Source organism: Mobula hypostoma, chromosome 5 (assembly GCF_963921235.1).
Source record: "Mobula hypostoma chromosome 5, sMobHyp1.1, whole genome shotgun sequence".
In the NCBI taxonomy this organism is placed as follows: domain Eukaryota; kingdom Metazoa; phylum Chordata; class Chondrichthyes; order Myliobatiformes; family Myliobatidae; genus Mobula; species Mobula hypostoma.
Genome location: NC_086101.1, coordinates 197,057,516 through 197,083,203, shown reverse-complemented (window position 1 = coordinate 197,083,203; position 25,688 = coordinate 197,057,516). Strand labels below are relative to the sequence as shown.

At 44.3% G+C, this 25,688-nt stretch overlaps 1 protein-coding gene across 1 annotated transcript in view; it reads right to left on the bottom strand.

Annotated features, from left to right (window-relative positions):
• LOC134346401 (uncharacterized) overlaps positions 1-25,432 on the bottom strand; it is a 92,640-nt gene extending 67,208 nt beyond the window's left edge. The window contains exon 1 of the mRNA XM_063047768.1: positions 25,307-25,432. Within this exon, the coding sequence (XP_062903838.1) occupies positions 25,307-25,382 (76 nt within the window). The 5' untranslated portion in view covers positions 25,383-25,432. The remainder of the gene's footprint in view (positions 1-25,306) is intronic.
• Between the last annotated feature and the right edge of the window lie 256 nt (positions 25,433-25,688).

Here is a 25,688-nt window from a genome sequence, read left to right as displayed (position 1 = left end):
CAGAGAGGAAGACCCTGAACCCCACCTCTGGCACAATGGAGAAGATGGCCAAGGACAGACGGAGATGTGGGACCTTCATTGCTGCCCTAATGAATTCCACCGAGATACAACACTGGGCGTCACGGGAGGTCGTTCCTGCCTGTGGCCATCGAACTTGCAGCTCCTCTCATGGAGGGTCAGACACCCTGAGCCAATAGACTGGTCCTGGACTTATTTCCATCTGGCATAGTTTGCATTTTGTTGTTTGATTGTTTGTGGTTTTTGTATTGCTGTATTTATGCTCTATTCTTGGTTGGTGCGGCTGTAACGAAACCCAATTTCCCTCGGGATCAATAAAGAATATCTATCTGTATCTAAATGCGAGTGGATAAATGGGCAGTAACTAACTCACTAACCTGCTGCCAAATGGTAGCTGTAAGAAGGCATGGCTTGGTTGGTGGGGCTGCTTTGACAACAAATGCTAGTTTCCTGAGGCAGTATCTCCTGTATACATTATCAGTGGTGGGGAGTGATGCCTGTGATGTATTAGGCCGAGTCCACTACTGTTCACGAGACCCACAGCTCTTCATGAGACTTGGCTTATTGAGAGTGGGAGGAATGTGGAGTGAGGTCTCCAGACTCAGCCCTCAGAGCAGGAGCGGGGTCAATCACAAATGGGGTGCCTGTAACTAGCACCAAGCTCCTGGGCGAAGACGAGGAAGGTGGGTGAGAGCGGAAATCGCGCGCACATCAGAGAGACCATGAGATGGTATCAGAGCTGACGAAAACAGCACGGTGGGGGAGGAAACAGTTTCCGCTGCATCCGTCAGAGACGCAGACCAAGCCACAAGCTCACTCAGCACCTGTTGTTGGACCCAGTGAGAGGCTGAGCTGGGCATTGACACCATAGTACAGGCCATTCTGCCCAACAGCTCCCTGCCGGCCCCTTCCAACCCTTTTCATCACCCCATCGAGACACAGGGAGGAGATCAAAGAGGGAGTGGAGTGATGTAATGAGGAGTGGGAGAGAAAGTGGGGTGTAGGAGGGGAAGGGAGCAGATGTCCTGGTGTTAGGGAAGGGAGAGAAGCTGGTGACTCAGGGCCTGGTACTCCGGGCCAGAGAGGGAAGGGGTTGAAGGGAAAAAAGGGGAGGGGAGCTGGTGTCTCAGGACTGGTGTATGACCATGCATTTTCCAACATTGTATTTCATTTACCACTTTCTTGCCCATTCTCCTAATCTCTCTCATTCCTTCTGCAGTCTACCTGGTTCCTCAACACTACCTGCCCCTTCACCAATCTTCATATCATCTGCAAACTTGGTAACAAAGCCATTTATTCTATCATCTAAATCATTGATATACAGCATAAAAAGAAACGGTCCCAACACTGACCTCTGTGGAACAGCACGAGTCACTGTCAGCCAACCAGAAAAGGCTCCTTTTATTCCCATTCACTGCCTCCTACCTGTCAGCCATTCCTCTATCCATGCCAGTATCTTTCCTGTAATGCCATAGTATTTTATCATATTAAGCAGCCTGATGAGGATAAGTCACCTGGACCAGATGGACTACATCCCAGAGTCCTGAGAGAGGTTCCTGAAGAGATAACGGATGCATTGGTCATGATCGTTCAAGAATCACTTGATTCTGTCATGGTCCCGGAGGACTGGAAGATTGAAAATGTCACTCCACTCTTCAAGAAGGGAGAAAGGAGAAAGGAAATTATAGGCCAGTTAGCCTAACTTTCGAGGAAAGTGTTGGAGTCCTTTATTAAGGATGAGTTTTTGGGGTACTTGGAGACTAATGATAAAATAAGTCAAAGTCAGCTTGGTTTCGGTGAAGGGAAATCCTGTCTGACAAATCTGTTAGAGTTCTTTGAGGAAGTAACAAGCAGGAAGTAACAAGCAGGGTGGACAAGGGAGAGGCAGTGGATGTCATTTACTTGGATTTTCAGAACGCATTTGACAAGATGCTGCATGTGAGGCTACTTAACAAGACAAAATCCGATGGCGTAATGGAAAGATACTGGAATGGATAGAGGAACAGCTGACAGGCAGGAGGCAGCGAGTGGGGATAAAAGGGGCCTTTTCTGGTTGGCTGCCAGTGACCAGTGGTGTTCCTCAGGGATCAGTATTGGGACCACAACTTTTCACATTGCTTGTCAGTTATTTAAATAATGGAATTGATGGCTTTGTGGCAAAGTTTGCAGATGATATGAAGATTGGTGGAGGGGTAGGTAGTGCTGAGGAAGCAACACGATTACAGCAGGACTTAGACAGATTGGAAGAATGGGCAAAAAGTAGCAAATGGATACAGAGCTGGGAAATGTATGATAATGCTTTTGATAAAAAGAACAATCGTATGGACTATTATGTAAAAGGGGGGAAGATTCAAACATCAGAGGTGCAAAGGGACCTAGTAGTCCTCATGCAAGACTCCCAGAAGGTCAATTTACAGGTTGAGTCTGTGGTAAAGAAGGCAAATGCAATGTTGGCATTTATTTCAAGGGGAACAGGATATAAAAGCAAGCAGGTGATGCTGAACCTTTATAAGACACGAGTCAGGCCGCACTTGGAGTATGTCAACAGTTTTGGGCCCCAGGTCTTTGAAAAGATGTGCTGTCATTGGAGAGTCCAGAAGAAGTTTGCAAGGATGATTCCGGGAATGAAGGGGTTAACATGAGGAGCATTTTAGCAGCTTTGGGCCTGTAGTCACTGGAATTTAGCAGATTGCAGGGGGCTCTCTTTGAGATCTACCGAATGTTGAAAGGACTAGAGAGGGTGGATGTTTCCTACGGTGGGGGTACCCAGAACTATAGAGTACAGTGTCAGATTGAGGGGATGACCATTTAGAATGGAGCTAACAAGGAATTAGTTTTAACCAGAGAGTGATGAATCTGTGGAATGCTCTGCCACAGACTGTGGTGGGGTCCAAGTCCGTGGTTATATTTAAGGTGTCAGGGCATCAAAGCATATGGCAAGGCGGCAGGTGTATGGGGTTGACTAGGATCCTGGTTCAGACATGATGGAATGATGGAGCAGGTTCGATGGGCTGAATGGCCTAATTCTGCTCCTGTGTCTTATGGTCTCAAGGTCTCAGCTGAAACGTTGACTGTTTATTCATTTTCATCGATGCTACCTGACCTCCTGAGTTGCTCCAGCATTTTGTGTGTGTTGCTCTGGATTTCCAGCATCTGTACGATGTCTTGTGTTCAGAAAGCACATGTAATATGGAATCAAACAAGACACTTAAAAAGCTATAAAAGAGTCAGAATGGAACTAATAAGGGACATAGGAGAGCTAGAAGGAGTCATGAAAAGTCTTTGGCAAGTAAGATTAAAGAGAATCCCAAAGTATTCCAAAAGTTCTCTCCTAAGGCTTGTCCATTTCAGGGACAACAACCAAAGTTTGTCCAACCTTTTGTTATACCACATGCCCTCTAATCCAGGCAGCATCTTGGTAGACTTCTTCTGCACCCTCTTCACATCCTCCAAACCAAGTCCTTCATCAGTACTGTACTCAACCATTTATTCATTTACACAGATGCTGCCTGACCTATTGAGTTCCTCCAGCATTTTGTCTGTTTAAAACCATAAGATAGGGGAGCAGAATTAGGCCATTTGGCCCATTAAGCCTGCTCCACATTTCATCATGGCTGATCCAGTTTTCCTCTCAGCCCCTATCTCCTGCCTTCCCCCAGTAACCCTTCATGCCCTGACCAATCAAGAATCTAGCAACCTCTGTCTTAAATATACATTAAAAGCTTGACCTCTACAGCTGCCTGTGGCAAAAATTCCGGATTAACCACTCTCTGGCTAAAGAAATTCCTCCTTATCTCCATTCTAAAAGGACAGCCCTCTATTCTGAGACTGTACCCTCTGGTCTTAGACTCTCCCACCGTAGGAAACATCCTCTCCACATCCACTCTATCAAGGCCTTTCACTGTTTGATAGGTTTCAATGAGGTTACACATTCTTCTGAATTCCAGTCCATCGATTCAAGCCCAGAGCCATCAAACACTCTTCATATGACAAGCTATTCATTCCTGGAATCATTTTTGTGAACCTCCTTTGAACCCTCTCCAGTCTCAGCACATCCTTTCTAAAGTAAGGTGCCTAAATCTGCACACAATACTGTAAGTGAGGTCTACCAGTGCTTTACAAAGCCTAAGCATTACATCCTTGCTGTTATATTGTAGTCCTCTTGAAATGAATGCTAACATTGCATTTGCCTTCCTCACCACAGACTCAACCTGCAGATTAACCTTCAGGGAATCCTGCACGAGGACTCCCAAATCCCTTTGAGCTTCCATTTTCTGTATTTTCTCTCCACTTAGAAGATAGTCAACCCTTTCATTTCCTCTTCCAAAGTGAATGACCATACACTTTCCTGACACTGTATTCCATCTGCCATTTCTTCACCCATTCTCCTAATCTGTCCTTTTGTGGCCTCGCTACTTCCTCCAAACTAGCTACCCCTCCACCTATCTTCATATTGTCTGCAAACTTTGCCTTGGATTTCCAGCATCTGTAGATTTTTGCATGTTCTGTTACCATTAACAGTATACTTTCCCTTTATAATTATCTCACACAATGAAACATTCCATTGCACATTTGGGTGGAATTAAACATCATCTGCCATTTCTCCACCCTTATGCACAACTGAACAACATCTGACTGCATCCTTTGCCAGCCCCCTATGCTATCCACAGCACCAACAATCTTCATAACATTTGCAAGCTTACTAACTCACCCATCTACGTTTTCATCCAAGTTACTTGTATATACCCCAGGCAGCTAAGTTCCCAGTATGGATGCTGTAGAACATTAATAGTCACAGATGTCCAGCCGGAATACATCCCACTGACCACTGCTGTTGGCCATGGAGGAATTAAAATATGGAAGAAAACATCAAACTTGAATGGATCAAGGGCAGTGGAAATCGACAAACCAATTGTCTTTCTTCTTGCCATGTGTTTGAAGGAGTGGAGGCTGCCAATTTGTGAAGCTGCTCTGCAGCCCCCAACTTGTGAACTGTGTGGGAACTGATTCTTGCTCTGGGATCATCTAATCAGAGCAATTGAACGTGGATGCAATGAATTTCTGTTACTGACTTGCTAAACCTGAGATATTCTACTGTGTATTGTTTAAAATGGCATGTTTGCAGAAATCTTGTTATCTCGGTCCAGTGTCTAAGTGACTGGATTGGGCTGGTTTGAACCAGACTTGAAGAGAACAAAAAAAGTCACCTAAGGCATGAAGGTGTGTAGCTCTTGGACTACGTCCAATGAGAATGTCAGATGACCCATAGCCACTAGCACTGATATGCAACATTTCAACTGGTAAGGAATGAATACAAAAGCAGAGGCTTCAAAAACAAAGTAGTGACAACTACGGAGACTAACCATTGTGACGAAGAGCCCTCATGTGAGGAGCTTGGAGAAGAAAGGATTATTCATCTGCCCAATGGGAGATCCCCTATTTCAGTGCTATAAATTGGAAAAGTGGTCTGGGTAAGGATTGGTACAGAGGGATCAGCAGAATTCATGTCCTAAGTTTTTGGCCTGGCGTCAACATAGTTACATTGTTGTTTGTGCAGAGACAATAAAGAGTGAGTTTTGTTTAATTAAGAGTTCAATCGTGAACTTCCTAACCTAGTTCTGTTGAAGAATGGTGAAGACTACCCTCTGTCCTGTACAGAAAAGGCCATTCTGAATCTTTTTATGATGGGGTTACATCTGCCATGGCATGGCACATGATGATGAAGATGATATTTGCTACATTCCAATTTTCAGGAAGTCAGAGTTAGAGAAAAGTACAATACAGAAACAGACCCTTTGGCCCATCTAGTCCATGCTGAGCCATTTATACTGCCTACCCCCATTGACCTGCACTGGGACCATAGCCCTCCATATCCCTAGTATCCATGTACCAATCCAAACTTCCCTTAAATGTTGAAATCGAGCTTGCATGCACCACTTGTGCTGGCAGCTCATTCCACACTCACTACCCTCTGAGTGAAGATATTTCTCCTCATGTTCTGCTTAATCATTTCACCTTTCACCCTTAACCCATGACCTCCAGTTGTAGTCCCACTCAACATCAGTGGGGAAAGCCTGCTTGCATTCACCCCTCATAATTTTGTATACCTCTATCAAATCTTCTCTCAATCTTCTATGTTCCAAGATACAAAATCCTAAACTATTCAAGCACTTATAACTCAAATCCTCCGGACCTGGCAACATCCTTGTAAATTTCAACAGAGCATCCCATCTCCTCTACTCAATACTTCGACTTATGAAGGCCAATGTACCAAAAGCTTTCTTTAAGACCCCATCTACCTGCGATGCCCCCTTCTTTCTCTCCCTCAGAGCACCGGGACCTGAGACACCAGTTCCCCTCCCTTCCCTCCCTACAATGCCCTTCCTGCCAGGCCCTCAGGCACCATCTTCTCTCCCTTCCCCAACACCAGGACATCTGCTCCCTTCCCCTCCGACACCCCACTTTCTCTCCCGCTCGCCCATTACATCACTCCACTCCCTCTTTGATCTCCTCCGGTGTCTTGATGGGGTGATGAAAAGGTTTGGAAGGGGCCAGCAGGGAGTTGTTGGGCTGAATGGCCTGTACTATGCTGTCAATGCCCAGCTCAGCCTCTCGCTGGGTCCAACAACAGGTGCTGAGTGAGCTTGTGGCTTGGTCTGCGTCTCTGACGAATGCAGCGGAAACTGTTCCCTCCCCCACCGTGCTGTTTTCGTCAGCTCTGATACCATCTCATGGTCTCTCTGATGTGCGCGCGATTTCCGCTCTCACCCACCTTCCTCGCCTTCGCCCAGGAGCTCGGTGCTAGTTACAGGCACCCCATTTGTGATTGACCCCGCTCCTGCTCTGAGGGCTAAGCCAGCCTCTGCTCCTCAGGCCTGAGGCTGTGGACCTCACCCACCAAACTGTAACATGGTAGAATCTGATACTAAGATGGAGACTGAACTAGCAGGATCAGATTCTAAGTTGCTGGAGGTGGAAGCTGGGCGATTGTCAGGAGAAAGAATGGAGATGTGAATGGGCAGTTACCGCAGGGCACCCCTGTGCCAGTACCTTCAAGGATGCATCTCACCCTAACCATGGACTTTTCACTCTCCTCCCATCCGGTAGACGCTACAGGAGCCTCCGCTCCCGCACCAGCAGGCACAGGAAGAGCTTCTTCCCTGAGGCTGTGACCCTGCTGAACCTCACATCACAGCGCTAAGCAGCATTGCATCCGTATTGTACTGTCTCAGTGCTTTTACATTTGTGTGCTGTAGCACTTCCTTCTTATTGCAGTTATTCTGTAAATAACACTATTCTTTACATTTCTGGTTCAATGCTAACTGCATTTCATTGGCTTTGTATCTGTACTCGGCACAATGACAATAAAGATGAATCTATTAATAAGTATAACGGTTTGGAGATGGTTGTGGGGGATGACCTCCCATGGGAATGCTGTGGAGACCAGGTTACTGGCAGTGAGCGTGGGTCCGAGGTGCAGACAGGAAAGAGGGAGATGAGGGGAGCTGTAGTGAGAGGGGATTCAGTAGTTTAGAGGAACAGACAGGAGATTCTGTGGATGTCAGTGGACACTCGGATGGTGTGTTGCCTCCCAGGTGCCAAGGTCAAGGATGTCTTGGATCATGTTCACAGCATTTTGGAGGGGGAGGGAGAGCAGCCAGATATCTTGGTACGTATTGGTGCTGCAGTACCATTTCTGGTTTGGTCACTGGCCACTCCACCATGGTTTTCGGCCGGGCACCCCTCGCTCAGAGAGATTAGGCGGGGGGCAGGTGCCCGGCGCTCGGCTGGAGGCCATGGTCAAGTGGTCAGCGACTTTCTGCCGGCTCCCCCACCAGACTTAGTCTGGTGAGGAGGGTGTGAGGACACCCAGCAGGACTGAAAATACAAGACCTGACAAAGAGCGGATGAGCTCCTTGTGAGCCAACGGCCATCTTCCGTGGAAGAGATTAAAGCCTCACCACGTATCTACGAATCGTACGCTATGCACCTAGTTAGAAGAGACATGATGAACTTGGGCCTGGGCCTGTCCAAGGCCTCCGCCTAAGGAAGGGCCGAGCTCGAAGAAGCAGTCGCGGCTGGAGGCCGACATGGCCTTGGGCTCGAGTTCGGCGGGGGCAGCGGCAGGCAGTGCCAAGGTGGCCAGCGAGAACAAACCAGAGGAGGGGCTGCACTCGGTGCTGTTACAAGATCGAAGAGGATGGAGGTGCGTAGCCACCAGTCCCGGATTCGGGACGGCACCCATTGACTGACTGATCAGTACCAGTGACAAAGGAAGGAAAAGCAATGAGGTCCTGATGAGAGAATTTAAAGAGCAAGGCAGAGAGTTGAGACGCGGGACCACCAGGATAATCATCTCTGGATGGCTGCCTGTGCCACACACCAGTGAGGGTGGGAACAGGATGATGAGAGGAGCTGGTGCAGGCAGCAGAACCTCAGCTTCTTGGATCATTGGCATCTCTTCTGGGGGAGAGGAAAACTCGACAGCAGGTTTGTTAGAACTGTTGGGGAGGGTTTAATCTAATTTTGCAGGGGATGGGAACTGGAGTGTATATATAAATTAAATAATAGATGAGTGTGGATATAGGACCACTAAAAAATGAAGCCAGAGAAATCAAATCAGGGTACAGAAGATGGCAGATAAACTAAATGTGTATTTCCCTTCAGTCTTCACTGTAGAAGACACAGCAGTGTGTCAGATGTTCCAGAATACAAAATAATCTGCAGATGCTGGGGTCAAAGCAACACTCACAACACGCTGGAGGAACTCAGCAGGTCGGGCAGCATCCGTGGAAACGATCAGTCAACATTTCGGGCCAGAACCCTTCGTCAGGACTGAAGAGGGAAGGGGCAGAGGCCCTATAAAGAAGGTGGGGGGAGGGTGGGAAGGAGAAGGCTGGTAGGTTCCAGGTGAAAAACCAGGAAGGGAAAAAATAAAGGGTTGGGGAGGGGGGAGGGGAAGCAGGGAGGTGACAGGCAGGAAAGGTGAAGAAGGAATAGGGGAAAACACAATGGGTAGTAGAAGGAGGTGGAACCATGAGGGAGGTGATAGGCAGCTGAGGGAGGGGGCAGAGTGAAATAGGGATAGAGGAAGGGAGGGGGAGGGAATTACCAGAAGTTGGAGAATTCTATGTTCATACCAAGGGGCTGGAGACAACCTAGACAGTATATGAGGTGTTGCTCCTCCAACCTGAGTTTAGCCTCATCATGGCAGTAGAGGAGGCCATGTATGGACTTATCTGAATGGGAGTGGGAAGCAGAGTTGAAGTGGGTGGCTACTGGGAGATCCTGTCTGTTGTGGCGGACGGAGCGGAGGTGCTCGACGAAGCGGTCCCCCAATCTGCATCGGGTTTCACCGATGTAGAGGAGGCCGCACCGGGAGCACCGGATACAATAGATGACCCCAACAGACTCACAAGTGAAGCGTTGCCTCACCTGGAAGGACTGTTTGGGGCCCTGAATGGTGGCAAGAGAGGAGGTGTAGGGACAGGTGTAGCTCTTACGCTTACAGGGATAAGTGCCACGTGGGAGATCCGTCGGAAGGGACGTGTGGATCAGGGAGTCGCGGACGGAACGATCCCTGCGGAAAACGGAGAGGGGTGGAGAGGGAAAGATGTGCTTAGTAGTGGGGTCCTGTTGAAGGTGGCGGAAGTTGCGGAGGATAATGTGTTGGATCCGGAGCTGGTGGGGTGGTAGGTGAGGACAAGGGGAACTCTGTCCCTGTTGTGGTGGTGGGAGGATGGGGTGAGGGCCAAAGTGCGGTAAATGGAGGAGACGCGGGTGAGGGCGTCATTGATGACAGATGTTCCAGTGTGTGAGGAAAGAGAGGTGAGTGTAGTTACTATTATAAGGGAGAAGGTGCCCAGAAATTTGGAAGACCTAAGGGTACATAAGTCACCTGGATCTGATGAAGTGTATCCTGGGGTTCTGAAAGAGGTAGTGTTAGAGATTGTGGAGGCATTAGCATGTCACACGGTGGGGAGCAAGGGTGGACCCAAACATGTCTTGTGAGGTTAACTAAATTGAGTTTATTGCTCTTGTAGGGCTCTCAGTAATACGAGACGGACTGACAACTGTTAACCACTTATTACCAGAATGGCTTCAGTTGGGGCACAGGCCGTTACACTCGCTACAAGGAGAGCAAAGCGGAAGCGGGAGTAGCGTAAGGGACAAGGACTCGGGCCCTGGGCTAGGCTGGGACTAAGGGTCTGGGCTGGGACTTGGAATCACGGAACTCGGAGCCAAGACTCGATACTTGAAACCTCCGGAGTCGGGACTCTTCTTATTCACGGGACAGACTTAGACACGGGACATAAAACACTGAGCCAGAAATCCTCCTTAGACACAGGACGGAGTCAGGACTCTACTTGACACAGGGTCAGGACCCTTCCAGGGTACAGGGCCGGGACCCCTTTTAGACACAGGACATGGATACGGAGACCACACAACGATGGACAGAACTATAACTGGGCACAAGTACGCTCCAAGCTGCGGCGAGCACTTAACTCACCCTGGTGGGGGAACTTTGACTGACCCGCTCTGGCAAGGGAAGGCGGCATTCTGGCACTTGCTCCGGGGGAAGACCCAGCTTGCTCCGGCCAGATGATATTGACTTGTACTACCTTCGGTAACTTCATTAACACTCTTGCGCAGAACGGCTGAACCCGGAGACTTATTAACTGCCGGTCCAGCCGCGAGTAAATTGCCTCTAATGACCAAGCCCGAGGGACACGGGAAAACAGGGAACCAAAGGGAAACAGGGAGTCAACAGTCCGGATTGTAACAAACAAAATAAATTTAAAGGAAACCTGATCCGGACCATGACATAGCACTGATCTTTCAAGAATCATTGTCATAGTTCTGGAGAACTGGAAAATTGCGTATGTCACTCCACTCTTTAAGAAAGGAGGAAGGCAGCAGAAAGAAAATTATAGACCAGTTAGTCTGACCTCAGTGGTTGGGAAGATGTTGGAGTCAATTGTTAAGGATGAGGTTATGGAGTCTTTGGTGACACAAGACAAAATAGGATAAAGTCAACATGGTTTCCTTAAAGGAAAATCCTGCCTGATGAACCTGTTGGAATTCTTTGAAGACATTACATGTAGGACAGATAAAGAGGATGCAGTGGATGTTGTATATTTGGACTTTCAGAAGGCTTTTGACAAGGTGCCACACACGAGACTGCTTACCAAATTAAGAGCCCATGGTATTACAGGGAAATTACTTGCACAGTTAGAGCATTGACTGATTGGTAACAGGCAGTGAGTGGGAATAAAAGGATCTTTTTCTGGTTGGCTGCCAGTGACTAGTGGTGTTCTGCGGGGGTCAATGTCAGGGCTGCTTTTTATGCTGTGTATCAGTAATTTAGATGATGGAATAGATGGCTTTGTTGTCAAGTTTGCAGATGATACTCTTACAATGGGGGTGTTGGGAACAGACCCAAATGCAAGACACAGACACTGAAGTACTAGGAACAGAACAAGGATGCAGGACCTGTGCTAGGACATAGACAAGAAACAGGGAACCCAGACAAGGAAATATGAACTCAGAGCCTGGGCTTGGGCTCCAAGCCAGAGACTGGACAAGGACCCAGAACTTGGGTCTTGCCTCAGGCTTGGGCCCCAGAACCGGACATGACATGACTACAGGACAGGACGTGGCTGGGGTCTCGAGGCTGAAGGCTTGGAGACAGGCTTGGGGTCTTGGCTCTTGAAATGCAGAGGCTGATAACTCAGGGGCTGGAGCTTGGAGACATACTGGGAAATGTACATCAACATGGAGCTGGGACTTATCCTTTGAAAAGCCAGGACTCATCTTCAACATGACACCAACATGAGGCAGGACAGTACATAGACACAGAGCCAGGACTTATACTGAGACAAGCCTGGACTCAACTTCATCTCCACACCAAGGTGGGACAGGACCATCCATCGGGTAACAGCAGAACAGCCTGACTTACCCCACAGAGGCAAGGACAGGACAAGACAGATCACCCCACAGGGCAACAGCAGAATGGCCTGACTTACCCCACAGAGGCAAGGACAAGAAAAGACAAACACTGAAGAACGACAGACAGTTCCATCTCTGCATTGGCAATTGAACTTGACAGTGGTGCAGGCGAGGTATCCAGCCAGAGAGTCAGGCAAGAGGGGAACAGGACAGTCCAGCAGGGAATCCCTGGCTTGCAGAGGTATTTATGTCTCAGCCCCAAAACGAGAATCATGTGCCTACATGATTCTGGGGAAAACCAGAAACCCCGGAACAAAGAACCATGGACCGGACCGTGAACTGGAATACAGACTTCATGGACCGGACCATGACAGATACAAAGATTGGTGGAGGGGCACGTAGTGTTGAGGAAACAAGTAAGGACTTAGACAGATAAGGAGAATGGGCAAGAAAGTGGCAAATGAAATACAATGTTGGAAAATACGTGGTCATGCACTTTGGTAGTAGAAATAAATGTGCGGACCATTTTCTAAACGGGGAGAAAATCCCCTGAAGTTTAACTTGCAGGTTGAGTCAGCGGTGAGGAAGGCAAATTCAATGTTAGCTTTCATTTCATGAGGTCTAGAATACAAGAGCAGGGACATGATGTATAAGGCACAGGTGAGGCCTCACCTTGTGTATTGTGAACAGGTTTGGGCTCCTTGTCTTAGAAAAGATGTGCTGGCATTGGAGAGGGTCCAGAGGAGGTTCACAAGGATGATTCCAGGAATGAAAGGGTTATCATATGAGGAACGTTTGATGGCTCTGGGTCTGTACTCACTGGAATTTAGAAGGATGAGTGAGGAACTCATGGAAATCTTTCGGGAGACTGCCCCTGTCTGCAAATGGAGTAGCAGTAATTTTGTGCTGCTCTTAGTTTTCTTTCTCTCCCCCAGTTTCAACTTTGAATTAAAAATTTTTATTTGCTGATTCTTGAGGGGGAACAATATGTCTATGTCTACAAGAAGTGGGAAGAATTTACCTGAACCTAGTGATAAAGGTAATGGGAAAGGAAAGGTGCTAAAGGAAAGATCTGATGAAATGCCATCGTGGGCTGAAGATATCGTTCGGACACTGAATTCAATTAAGGATCAGAATGGATCAATTAAAGAGCAACTGGAAATGAATAGTAATGAAATGAAGTCATTTCTGGGAAAACTTAAAGACCTGAAACTCAAGTTACTACACATGAAGAGGAATTGAAGATAACTAAGTAAAGGTTGCCAGAAGCTACAACTTGTTTGGAAAGATATCAAAATCAGATTATAGACCTGGAAAGTAGGTCTCGCCGAAAGAATATACAAATTGTTGGGCTGCAAGAAGGAGCTGAAGATGGAAGTTTAACTGCTTACTTTTGAAATTTTCGTTATTTTTTTTCTCCAACGGTTTTCTGAGAGGCGGAACTGCGCAGGCGTGTGACGTCGGGCAGTGCAGCGCGGCAGATTTAAAAGGGCAGACATCCTGCTTCGGATTTGATTCGAAGAAGGAGTCTGAGAGTCTGAGTGGGAGTGCCGAGAAAGAGATTTTTGAAATTTTCGTTATTTTTTTTCTCCAACGGCTTTCTGAGAGGCGGGACTGCGCAGGCGTGTGACATCGGGCAGTGCAGCGCGGCAGATTTAAAAGGAACAGAGCCTCAGAGAGCGGGCAGCGTAGTTTGCGGGTGGCGGAGTGAGCCGGGAGCAGAGTGAAGACTTAAGGGCTTCGGCTCACCGGGCTTAGGCGGAAGCGGGCGAGGCGAGGAAGGTTTGACATTCATTTTCTGTTGCTATTTGAGGAGAGGGGCATTATGACTGTGAGGGCAGTTTGCTGTTCTCGGTGTCGGATGTGGGAGGCCCTGGAGTCTCCAAGCCTCCCGGACGTCTACATCTGCACCAAGTGCATCGAGATGCAGCTCTTAAGGGAGCGCGTTACGGAACTGGAGCTGCAGCTCGATGACCTTCGTCTGGTCAGGGAGAGCGAGGAGGTGATAGAGAGGAGTGGAAGGCAGGTGGTCACGCCGGGGCCACGGGAGGCAGACAAGTGGGTCACGGTTAGGAGGGGGAAGGGGAAAAGGCAGGTGATGGGGAGTACCCCGGCGGCTGTGCCCCTTAACAACAGGTACTCCTGTTTGAGTACTGTTGGGGGGGACAGCTTACCCGGGGGAAGCGACAGTGGCCGTGCCTCCGGCACAGAGTCTGGCCCTGTAGCTCAGAAGGGTAGGGCAAGGAAGAGGAGGGCAGTTGTGATAGGGGACTCGATAGTAAGGGGGTCAGATAGGCGATTCTGTGGACGCGGTCCAGAGACTCGGATGGTAGTTTGCCTCCCTGGTGCCAGGGTCCGGGATATTGCTGATCGTGTCCAAGATATCCTGAAGTGGGAGGGTGAAGAGCCAGAGGTCCTGGTACATATAGGTACCAATGACATAGGTAGGAAAAGGGATGAGGTCCTGAAAGAAGAATATAGGGAGCTAGGAAGGGAGTTGAGAAAAAGGACCGCAAAGGTAGTAATCTCGGGATTACTGCCTGTGCCACGCGACAGTGAGAGTAGGAATGCGATGAGGTGGAGGATAAATGCGTGGCTGAGGGATTGGAGCAGGGGGCAGGGATTCAAGTTTTTGGATCATTGGGACCTCTTTTGGCGCAGGTGTGACCTGTACAAAAAGGACGGGTTACACTTAAATCCTAGGGGGACCAATATCCTGGCAGGGAGATTAGCGGGGGCTACTGAGGTGACTTTAAACTAGAATGGTTGGGGGGTGGGAATCAAATTAAAGCGGCTAGGTGTGAGGAGGTTAGTTCACAACAGAGGGATGGGAACCAGTGCAGAGAGACAGAGGGGTGTAAAGTGAGCGTAGAAGCAAAAAGTACAAAGGGGAAAAGTAAAAGTGGCAGGCCGACAAATCCAGGGCAAGCATTAAAAAGGGCTAAGAGAGTTGTAAAAGAGCGCCTGAAGGCTTTATGTGTCAATGCAAGGAGCATTCGTAATAAGGTGGATGAATTGAAAGTGCAGATTGTTATTAATGATTATGATATAGTTGGGATCACAGAGACATGGCTCCAGGGTGACCAGGGATGGGAGCTCAACGTTCAGGGATATTCAATATTCAGGAGGGATAGACATGAAGGAAGGGGAGGTGGGGTGGCGTTGCTGGTTAAAAAAGAGATTAACGCAATAGAAAGGAAGGACATAAGCCGGGAAGATGTGGAATCGATATGGGTAGAGCTGCGTAACACTAAGGGGCAGAAGACGCTGGTGGGAGTTGTGTACAGGCCACCTAACAGTAGTAGTGAGGTCGGAGATGGTATTAAACAGGAAATTAGAAATGTGTGCAATAAAGGAACAGCAGTTATAATGGGTGACTTCAATCTACATGTAGACTGGGTGAACCAAATTGGTAAAGGTGCTGAGGAAGAGGATTTCTTGGAATGTATGCGGGATGGTTTTTTGAACCAACATGTCGAGGAACCGACTAGAGAGCAGGCTATTCTGGACTGGGTTTTGAGCAACGAGGAAGGGTTAATTAGCGATCTTGTCGTGAGAGGCCCCTTGGGTAAGAGTGACCATAATATGGTGGAATTCTTCATTAACATGGAGAGTGACGTAGTTAGTTCAGAAACAAAGGTTCTGAACTTAAAGAGGGGTAACTTTGAAGGTATGAGACGTGAATTAGCTAAGATAGACTGGCAAATGACACTTCAAGGATTGACGGTGGATATGCAATGGCAGGCATTTAAAGGTTGCATGGATGAACTACAACAATTGTTCATCCCAGTTTGGCAAAAGAATAAATCAAGGAAGGTAGTGCACCCGTGGCTGACAAGAGAAATTAGGGATAGTATCAATTCCAAAGAAGTAGCATACAAATTAGCCAGAGAAAGTGGCTCACCTGAGGACTGGGAGAAATTCAGAGTTCAGCAGAGGAGGACAGAGGGCTTAATTAGGAAGGGGAAAAAAGATTATGAGAGAAAACTGGCAGAGAACATAAAAACGGACTGTAAAAGCTTTTATAGATATGTAAAAAGGAAAAGACTGATAAAGACAAATGTAGGTCCCCTGCAAACAGAAACAGGTGAATTGATTATGGGGAGCAAGGACATGGCAGACCAATTGAATAATTACTTTGGTTCTGTCTTCACTAAGGAGGACATAAATAATCTTCCAGAAATAGTAAGGGACAGAGGGTCCAGTGAGATGGAGGAACTGAGCGAAATACATGTTAGTAGGGAAGTGGTGTTAGGTAAATTGAAGGGATTGAAGGCAGATAAATCCCCAGGGCCAGATGGTCTGCATCCCAGAGTGCTTAAGGAAGTGGCCCAAGAAATAGTGGATGCATTAGTGATAATTTTTCAAAACTCGTTAGATTCTGGACTAGTTCCTGAGGATTGGAGGGTGGCTAATGTAACCCCACTTTTTAAAAAAGGAGGGAGAGAGAAACCGGGGAATTATAGGCCGGTTAGCCTAACGTCGGTGGTGGGGAAACTGCTGGAGTCAGTTATCAAGGATGTGATAACAGCACATTTGGAAAGCGGTGAAATGATCGGACAAAGTCAGCATGGATTTGTGAAAGGAAAATCATGTCTGACGAATCTCATAGAATTTTTTGAGGATGTAACTAGTAGAGTGGATAGGGGAGAACCAGTGGATGTGGTATATTTGGATTTTCAAAAGGCTTTTGACAAGGTCCCACACAGGAGATTAGTGTGCAAACTTAAAGCACACGGTATTGGGGGTAAGGTATTGGTGTGGGTGGAGAATTGGTTAGCAGACAGGAAGCAAAGAGTGGGAATAAATGGGACCTTTTCAGAATGGCAGGCGGTGACTAGTGGGGTACCGCAAGGCTCAGTGCTGGGACCCCAGTTGTTTACAATATATATTAATGACTTGGATGAGGGAATTAAATGCAGCATCTCCAAGTTTGCGGATGACACAAAGCTGGGTGGCAGTGTTAGCAGTGAGGAGGATGCTAAGAGGATGCAGGGTGACTTGGATAGGTGGGGTGAGTGGGCAAACTCATGGCAGATGCAATTTAATGTGGATAAATGTGAAGTTATCCACTTTGGTGGCAAAGATAGGAAAACAGATTATTATCTGAATGGTGGCCGATTAGGAAAAGGGGAGGTGCAACGAGACCTGGGTGTCATTATACACCAGTCATTGAAAGTGGGCATGCAGGTACAGCAGGCGGTGAAAAAGGCGAACGGTATGCTGGCATTTATAGCGAGAGGATTCGAGTACAGGAGCAGGGAGGTACTACTGCAGTTGTACAAGGCCTTGGTGAGACCACACCTGGAGTATTGTGTGCAGTTTTGGTCCCCTAATCTGAGGAAAGACATCTTTGCCATAGAGGGAGTACAAAGAAGGTTCACCAGATTGATTCCTGGGATGGCAGGTCTTTCATATGAAGAAAGACTGGATGAACTGGGCTTGTACTCGTTGGAATTTAGAAGATTGAGGGGGGATCTGATTGAAACGTATAAGATCCTAAAGGGATTGGACAGGCTAGATGCAGGAAGATTGTTCCCGATGTTGGGGAGGTCTAGAACGAGGGGTCACAGTTTGAGGATAGAGGGGAAGCCTTTTAGGACCGAGGTTAGGAAAAACTTCTTCACACAGAGAGTGGTGAATCTGTGGAATTCTCTGCCACAGCAAACTGTTGAGGCCAGTTCATTAGCTATGTTTAAAAGGAAGTTAGATATGGCCCTTGTGGCTACAGGGGTCAGGGGGTATGGAGGGAAGGCTGGGTTCTGAGTTGGATGATCAGCCATGATCATAATAAATGGCGGTGCAGGCTCGAAGGGCCGAATGGCCTACTCCTGCACCTATTTTCTATGTTTCTATGTTTCTATGTTTTCCACACTTTATTTCCTACCATTTTATTAAAGCTGCCTGCTATAGAAAGGGCACACAGGGCGTTTACTTCGAAATTGAAGGATTCTAGTAAACCAAGATCTGTTCTGGTTTGTTTTCCTCACTTTAAAATTAAAGATCAAATAATGCGACAGGCAAGAAAACAGAGAGTTTTTAGATTTATGGAGTCTAAGCTCCGTTTTTATGAAGATTACCCGAGAGAGGTAATGGAACAAAGATTAAAATTTGCCCTGGTAACAAAACAAGCATATGATAAGAAACTGTTTCCCTCTCTGAGGTATCCGACAAGAATTAAAGTTTTTCCTGCTAATTCTCCTCCTCGTATTTTTTTTGATCCAAAAGCTGCACTGGACTTTGTCCAGGCTATACCCGCCAGCGTTACTGACGCCACTGCTGAATGAACTATCTGCAAGGCTGTTTGGCTATCCGTATATTATTCGCATTTTGGAAAGAAAATTTATGAAGGTCATTTGTATATTTCATTGAGAGGCTAATAAAAGAAGTTCAGGAGATTTGTTCATTATTGTATATTATTGGTTTTCCTTTGGAAAGAAGATTTATGGCTCAAGTATGACTGTCTAAATGATTATCTGAAGATTCGACTGAGAAAAGAAGATAAGGGGATTTGTTCCTTTATTCTAATACCTGGTTTGATGTTTTTTTGTTTAATCAACTAACTGGTAGTTTCTTCCTACTAATAGGGCTTTATATATATATTGGGAGGGTTTAATTATTTATGATATTATTAATTAACATTTTTGAAAATTCAGCTGGGTCAAATATACTATTAATTTTTTTTTGTTTTATTATAACATTTTATAATTGAATTTAAAGTTTTTTTAAGGAGTTAATGTTAAACTTAAAGATGGCGCTGGATTTTCTCTCTAAGAGATAACATTATTTTGGTTTTGCTTGTTCATTAGATGATGGAATGTAAGTGCTTTTCTTTACTGAGACTTTATTGTCTTTTTTACAAGGTCACTCTACTCTTTCTACTAACTGGGGAGGGAAAGAAAACACAGACGGAGCGATCAGTGGCTTTGAACTCTGTCATAGGTTGCTTGCCTTTTTCTTGGGCTTTCGGGTAGGGGGTGGGATTAGAGTTAGGGGCTTTTTCCCATGGATGGTTCCAGAGCATGCGTGTTTTTTATGTGGTTGTATTCTTCATCGCCGCCATTTTTGGTCATCCTGTATTGGTATGTGCTCTGTGCATGTATAAAGTAGAATAAAATTACAGTATGGTATTTAAACGGATTAATATAATAAGTTGGAATGTATGTGGCTGGAATCATCCTATTAAATGAAAAAAGACTTAAAATTATTAACCGATTCCAACCTGATATAATTTTTGCTCAAGAGACACATATCAAGGCGGGAGATCAAAATAGATTTTTTGGATGGTGGAATGGTTTGTAATTCCACTCTACTTCTCAGAGTAAAACAAAAGGCGTGTCTATTTTTATTAAATCTAATATATTTATTCAAGAGAATATTGAATCAGATTCTAATGGTAGATTTTTAATTGTTAAAGGAACGATCTGTAACAGAAAAGTTGTTTTGGTCAATTTGTATGGTCCTAACTTAGATGATCCTTCTTTTTTTAAAAAACTATTTGCTTTTCTGCCTGATTTAAATGAATATATGCTGATATTGGGCGGGGATTTTAACTGCTGCTTAAATCCTATGATTGTCGAGAGCTCAACCAATCAGCGACTTCCAAATCGATCCGTGTCATTTATTAACTCCTTTTTGATTGATTTTGGGTTGATTGATTTGTGGAGTTATCTCCATCCCGATAACAGAGAATACTCTTTCTTCCCACGTTTATAAAAATATTCAAGGATTGATTATATTATAATCGATCCCCGCTTCTTGCCTAGTGTTAGGAATTGTGACTACGATGCTATTGCTGTATCTGATCATGCGCCTTTGAGTTTGTCTTTCGAGTTTGATGATGTCATTCTTGCCCGCCCACCTTGGCGCCTGTCTCAGACATTATTGCAAAACCCTGACTTTGTCAGTTTCATTGAAACACAGATAAAAGATTTTTTTCTTTTTAATGATATAGGGGGTACGTCTAAATTAATTATATGTGATACATTTAAAACATTTTTACGTGGTCAGATCATTTCTTATTCAGCAAAGCTTAAAAAACAGACTAAAGCAGAATTAGACAGAATTTCAAAACAAATTAAGGATTTAGATAATGTCTATGCAATTACCCCAATATTGATTTATTTAAACAAAGGGTGGAACTTCAATCACAATATAACCTGTTATTAACTCATCCCATTGAAGGTTATTTGCTTAAGTTAAAGAGCCAATTTTATACGTCTGGAGATAAAAATAATAAACCGCTGCATCTCAAACAAAAATGACTGCAGCCAAAAGGCAAATCATGAAAATTCATAGGAAAGGTGGTACCTTGGCTCAGGAATATGAAGAAATTAATAAGATTTTTCAAGATTTTTATACTGAACTTTATAAATTTCAATGTTCGTTAGATTCCTCTGAAATGAATGCTTTTTTTTAATGAAAGATTGCTTTTCTTAAAATCTTGGCTGAAGATGAAAAAAACTCTCGATGCTCAAATCACTGAAGCCGAAATTCATAAAGCTATTTTTTCAATGCAATCTGGTAAGTCCCCGGGACTTGATGGTTATCCTGGAGAATTTTATAAAAAATTGGAAAGTTGCTTTCTCCGTATATGTTGGAAATGTTTAAGGATTCCTTTGTGAAAGGTGACTTACCCTCTACTTTTTATGAGGCTTCTATTTCTTTAATTCTTAAAAAAGGTAAAGATCCCACTGACTGTGCTTCATATAGACTGATTTCATTACTGAACGTCGACGCTAAGATTCTGTCAAAGATAATGGCCAATTGGTTGGAGAATATTTTGGGTAAAATTATTTTTAAAGATCAAACAGGCTTTATAAAGGGTTACTATTCTTTTTCAAATGTTTGGAGACTATTTAACATTATATATTCGTCCTCTTTTAAAACTCCACAATGCGTTGTATCTTTGGATGCTGAAAAAGCGTTTGATCGAGTCGAATGGAAATATTTATTCAATGTTTTAGAGAAATTTGGCTTTGGTGTTAATTTTAATACTTGGATTAAAATGATCTTTTAAGCTCCTATTGCTACTGTTGTCACTAACAATTGTCAGTCTCCTTTTTTTCAGCCTTCACGGGGGACAAGACAAGGCTGTCCATTAAGTCCTTTCTTATTTAATTTAATATTAGAACCCCTTGCTATTGCTCTTTGTGAGGCTAAAAATATCCATGGGATTTTTGTGAACGAGACCATGCATAAAATCTCTCTTTATGGCGACGATTTATGGATTTATATATCTAATCCTGACGAATCTATTCCTGCCTTGCTAAAATTATTCAATGAATTTTGAGATTTTTCAGGATATAAAATAAATTTCAGTAAAAGTGAATTGTTTCCTTTAAATGATTCTGTCTCTCTATATATATATATATATGATAATACTCATTTTAAAGTCACGGATTCTTTTAGACATTTAGGTATCATAATTACTAAAAAAATGTAAGGATCTTTATAAAGCCAATTTTGTTCCCTTAGTAGACTCTATGAAGTATTTATTTAGTAGATGGAGTCCACTTACATTTTCACTTGTTGGTCGTATTCATATAGTTAAAATGATGATTCTACTGAAATTTTTATATTTATTTCAGAATATCCCTTTTTTTGACTAGGAAATTTATTGATCGGATTGATTCTATTATTTTATCTTTTAATTGGAATAATAAAAGACCAAGAATTAGTAAATGTCACTTACAAAAATTGAAAAAGGAGGTCTTTCTTTGCCTAATCTAAGAATGTATTATTGGGCTGTTAATGTGCGATACATGTCTTTTTGGTTATATTGGGTTGATAAGAGTGATCGCCCAATTTGGGTAGACCTGGAACTGGAAGTTGTAAAACAGTTTTATTTAACCTGGTTATTGGGAACTGCTTTGCCTATACAATTAGCTAATGTTGCTAATTTAAACCTCTATCCTGTGATTAAGTATTCTGTACAAATTTAGCTCCAGTTCCGCAATTTTTTTAATCTTAAAAAATTTAAACTTTGTAGTTTACTTTATCAAAATTACTTTTTTAAGCCTTCTTTGAGTGAACCAATTTTTTTACTTTGGAAAAATAAAGGTATTAATTCTTTTTTTGGATTTATTTAAAGAAGATAGATTGATATCTTTTGAACAATTAATTGATAAATATTCTCTTTCGTACTCACAATTTCTGCAATACCTTCAAGTTAGACATTTTTTACAAAAGTATTTAAGTAATTTTCCTTGCGTATTGGAGGCTGACCTGTTAGATACTATTATGAATATGAACCCTTCGATCAAGGATTCTATTGGAAGAATTTATAATTTATTATTACAATGAGATAAGCATCCTTTATCTAAGATTAAACAGGATTGGGAAAAGAAACTCAATTTGACTTCTGTGACAGAGGATTGGACGCGGATTTTGAAGTTGGCTAACTCTTCTTCAATTTGTGCTGGCCATTCACTGATTCAATTTAAAATTATACATCATTATCATTTGATGAAGGAGAGACTTTCTAAAATATTTCCTAATGTTGATAGTTATTGTGATATATGTAAAACTGAGATAGCTACACTGACACACATGCTTTGGTCTAGTTCTATATTGGAACAGTTCTGGAAGTCAGTTTTTTCAACAATTTCTAAAGCACTTAAAATTAATGTACAACCTAATAAATTAACTGTGCTTTTTGGAATAATTCCTCAAAATATTCATGGTATTTCTGTGTCTGACTAACATGTTATTGCATTTGTTACATTGATAGCTAGGAGGGCCATTTTGTTGAAGTGGAAGGATACATCAGCTCCCACTTTGTCACAATGGTTCTCTCAAGTGATGCTATGTCTTAGTTTGGAGAAAATCCGAAGTCGAACCTTTGAACCTTTATTTGATTTTGAGAAAAGTTGGGGCTCATTTGCTTGTTATTATCATTTGAGCAAATTGATAGATTATTTCCAAATTGTAAATTTTTTGGTATATTTTCTTTTCTTGCTGGCAGTTTGGTTTATTTTTAGAAGCTTTTTGAATGACGCATGGCTCCAGGGTTGTACACCTAGTGGGGGTTTTTCCCCACTTTTTCTGCTTAGTAGGTTTTTTTTGTTATCACAAATTTTTCTTCAATCTTTAAGATAATGTCTTTTTTGAGACATTGTAAGTGTTGTTACTTCAATGTACTCGTGTTATTTCTTTTGTATAATATAACAATAAAAAGATTTGAAAAGAAAGAAAGGAAATCTTCCGAATGTTGAAAGGCCTAGAGGGAGTAGATGTGGACAGGATGTTTCCCATGATGGGGGAGTCTAGGACAAGTGGGACAGCCTCAGGATAAAAGGGTGTCCATTCAAAACAGAGATGCGGAGACACTTCTTCAGGCAGACGGGGTGAACCTGTGGAATTTGTTGCCACGTGCAGCTGTGGAGGCCAAGTTGCTGGGTGTATTTAAGGCAGAAATTGGTAAGTTCTTGATTGGATATTGAATTTAAGGTTAAGGGGAGAAGGCCGGAAAATAGAGTTGAGGAGGAGAATGAAAAGAATCAGCCATGAATGGCAGAGCAGACACGATGGGCCAGATAGCTTAATTTCTACTCCTATGTCTTATGGTCTCGCCATATCCCCAGTCCCTTCACCATTCTCTCCATAACCCGAGACTCTTCACCATTCTCTCCCATTACCCCAGTCCCTTCAATGTTCTCTCCATAACTCCAGGCCCAGTTCTTACTGTCTATTTTCATGTTTTCATCGGGGTGCTGTCACTCATTTTTATCTTGCATTTTTTAATCAATTTCAAGATTCTCCTTTGATGAGTTCTACAATGCTCCCGACACTCGAGTCTACTGCTATTTTGGGCAACTTCACAAGTCTCTTCCTGTAATTTAAGATTATCTTTTATTTCTCTAGACAGCCACAGATTAGTAGTTGTTTCTGTTGGGTTTGAAAGGAGTATGTATCTTTTGCAGCATCTGTATTATACTTTAAAATGCTAAATGCTATTATTGAATGCTCAAAGTTCCTTCAATTCAGTTGACTGCGTCCCTTTCAATGTGTTCTCCCAAACTACGGCAATCAAATCTCCTCTCGTACTTCAGTATTTGTCTGTTTAGGTTTAGGATACTGACCACGCATGGAGCTTTGAATAACACATTCCATCACATTGTGCTGTCCCTTGTTCACTCCTGGACGTACGGATCAGTAGATCATTGTGTATACCATGAATGATCCTCCATCTTTGCTCACGTTTCTCTCATCTTTGTGGAGCGAAGAATCCCTGACGACCTCATCAGCCCAGTCACACACCTATCGAGCTCCCTGCTTTATGCCATGCTAAATATCACAACAACTATTTGAAGACCATGAAGAACGGCAACCAAGATTTTCTGCCCTTTTCTATTTCTTTACTCGACACAAATACAGTCGATTTGAATTCTACATCATGATCTGTCAAGCCAAGGTCCTTTCTCACCCCGATTATAATTCCATCTTGCTCTAATTATTATTCCATCACACCCCAATTATAATTCCCTCTCACCCCGATTATAATTCCGTCTCACCCTAATTATTATTCCATCACACCCCAATTATAATTCCGTCTCACCCCAACTATAATTCCGTCTCACCCTGACTATAATTCCCTCTCACCCCGATTATAATTCTGTCTCACCCTCTTTGTCGCCGCTCCTTTCTAAATGCCTAACAGCTGGAACATTTAGATTGCAGCTTTGAGCGCCCTGTAGCCACGTTTTGTCAGTAGCAACTACATCGTACTCATTCACCCCTATTGTGAAATTAGTGAGTTACCCTAAATGCAAACACAACACATCTAATCTATTATTTTTACATTTTTCAGTTCTTTAATTCCTTTATTTCTGTTTTAATTTCTTTCACCTATTTTTCTAACTTCTCCTTCCCGCTTTGCCTGACAGGTTTCATCCATTGTGGAGCGACTTCAAACCCTCTGCAATTACACCAGCAAACCTACCCACCCCTGTAAAGGAATTGATCCCAGTACAGCGACACACCCTGTAAAGATACTGATCCCAGTCCTGCTGAGGCGACCCCCTTCAAGTCGTACAGGTCTCCCGGCTCCTGATGTTCCAGTTCTCAGATATCTAAAGCTCTCCCTGCCAAACGCCATCCCTCCTGCCGCACACTCATTTCATCTCTGCACATTATGTGGCACGAGGAGTTATCATTAACATCTAGATTGGATTCATCGTCAGGAGAAGGGGCCGGGGAGACTGGTGAACGGACTGAACAGCCTCCTATTCTGAGAATACTCTGGGCCTCAGTAAAAACGGCTGAATTCGCAAACTGGGACCTGCCACCTCATCCTGGGCCCTGTCCACTAGCCATGGGATTACACAGAGGAACTTACCCCGCCTTGGGGAGCCCACATGTAGGATTGTGCTCGTCACCAACAATGTCAGGATGGTGCTGCTGACAGACTCCATGTGAAGAGGCCCTGGCACTGAGTCAGTCCGATCACCGTGGCTACACGAAACCTCACACGTACCAGCACTGAACAGGCAGGAAGTGAGAAAAAACAGCCCTCCAAGGAAAATTTAACTCTTTCAAGACAATCACACCAGCAGCAATGCCATACGCAGCGATATCACGTGAAGACTGGTGGCAGCTCCCTGAGCTGGAGAGACAGGCCCTTTCGCTCAACATCCAGGCTGATGTCAACCTGGCCCTTAACACCCAGAAGACCAAGGAGAGCATTGTGGACTTCAGGCATGTTAGGAGTCACACTCACG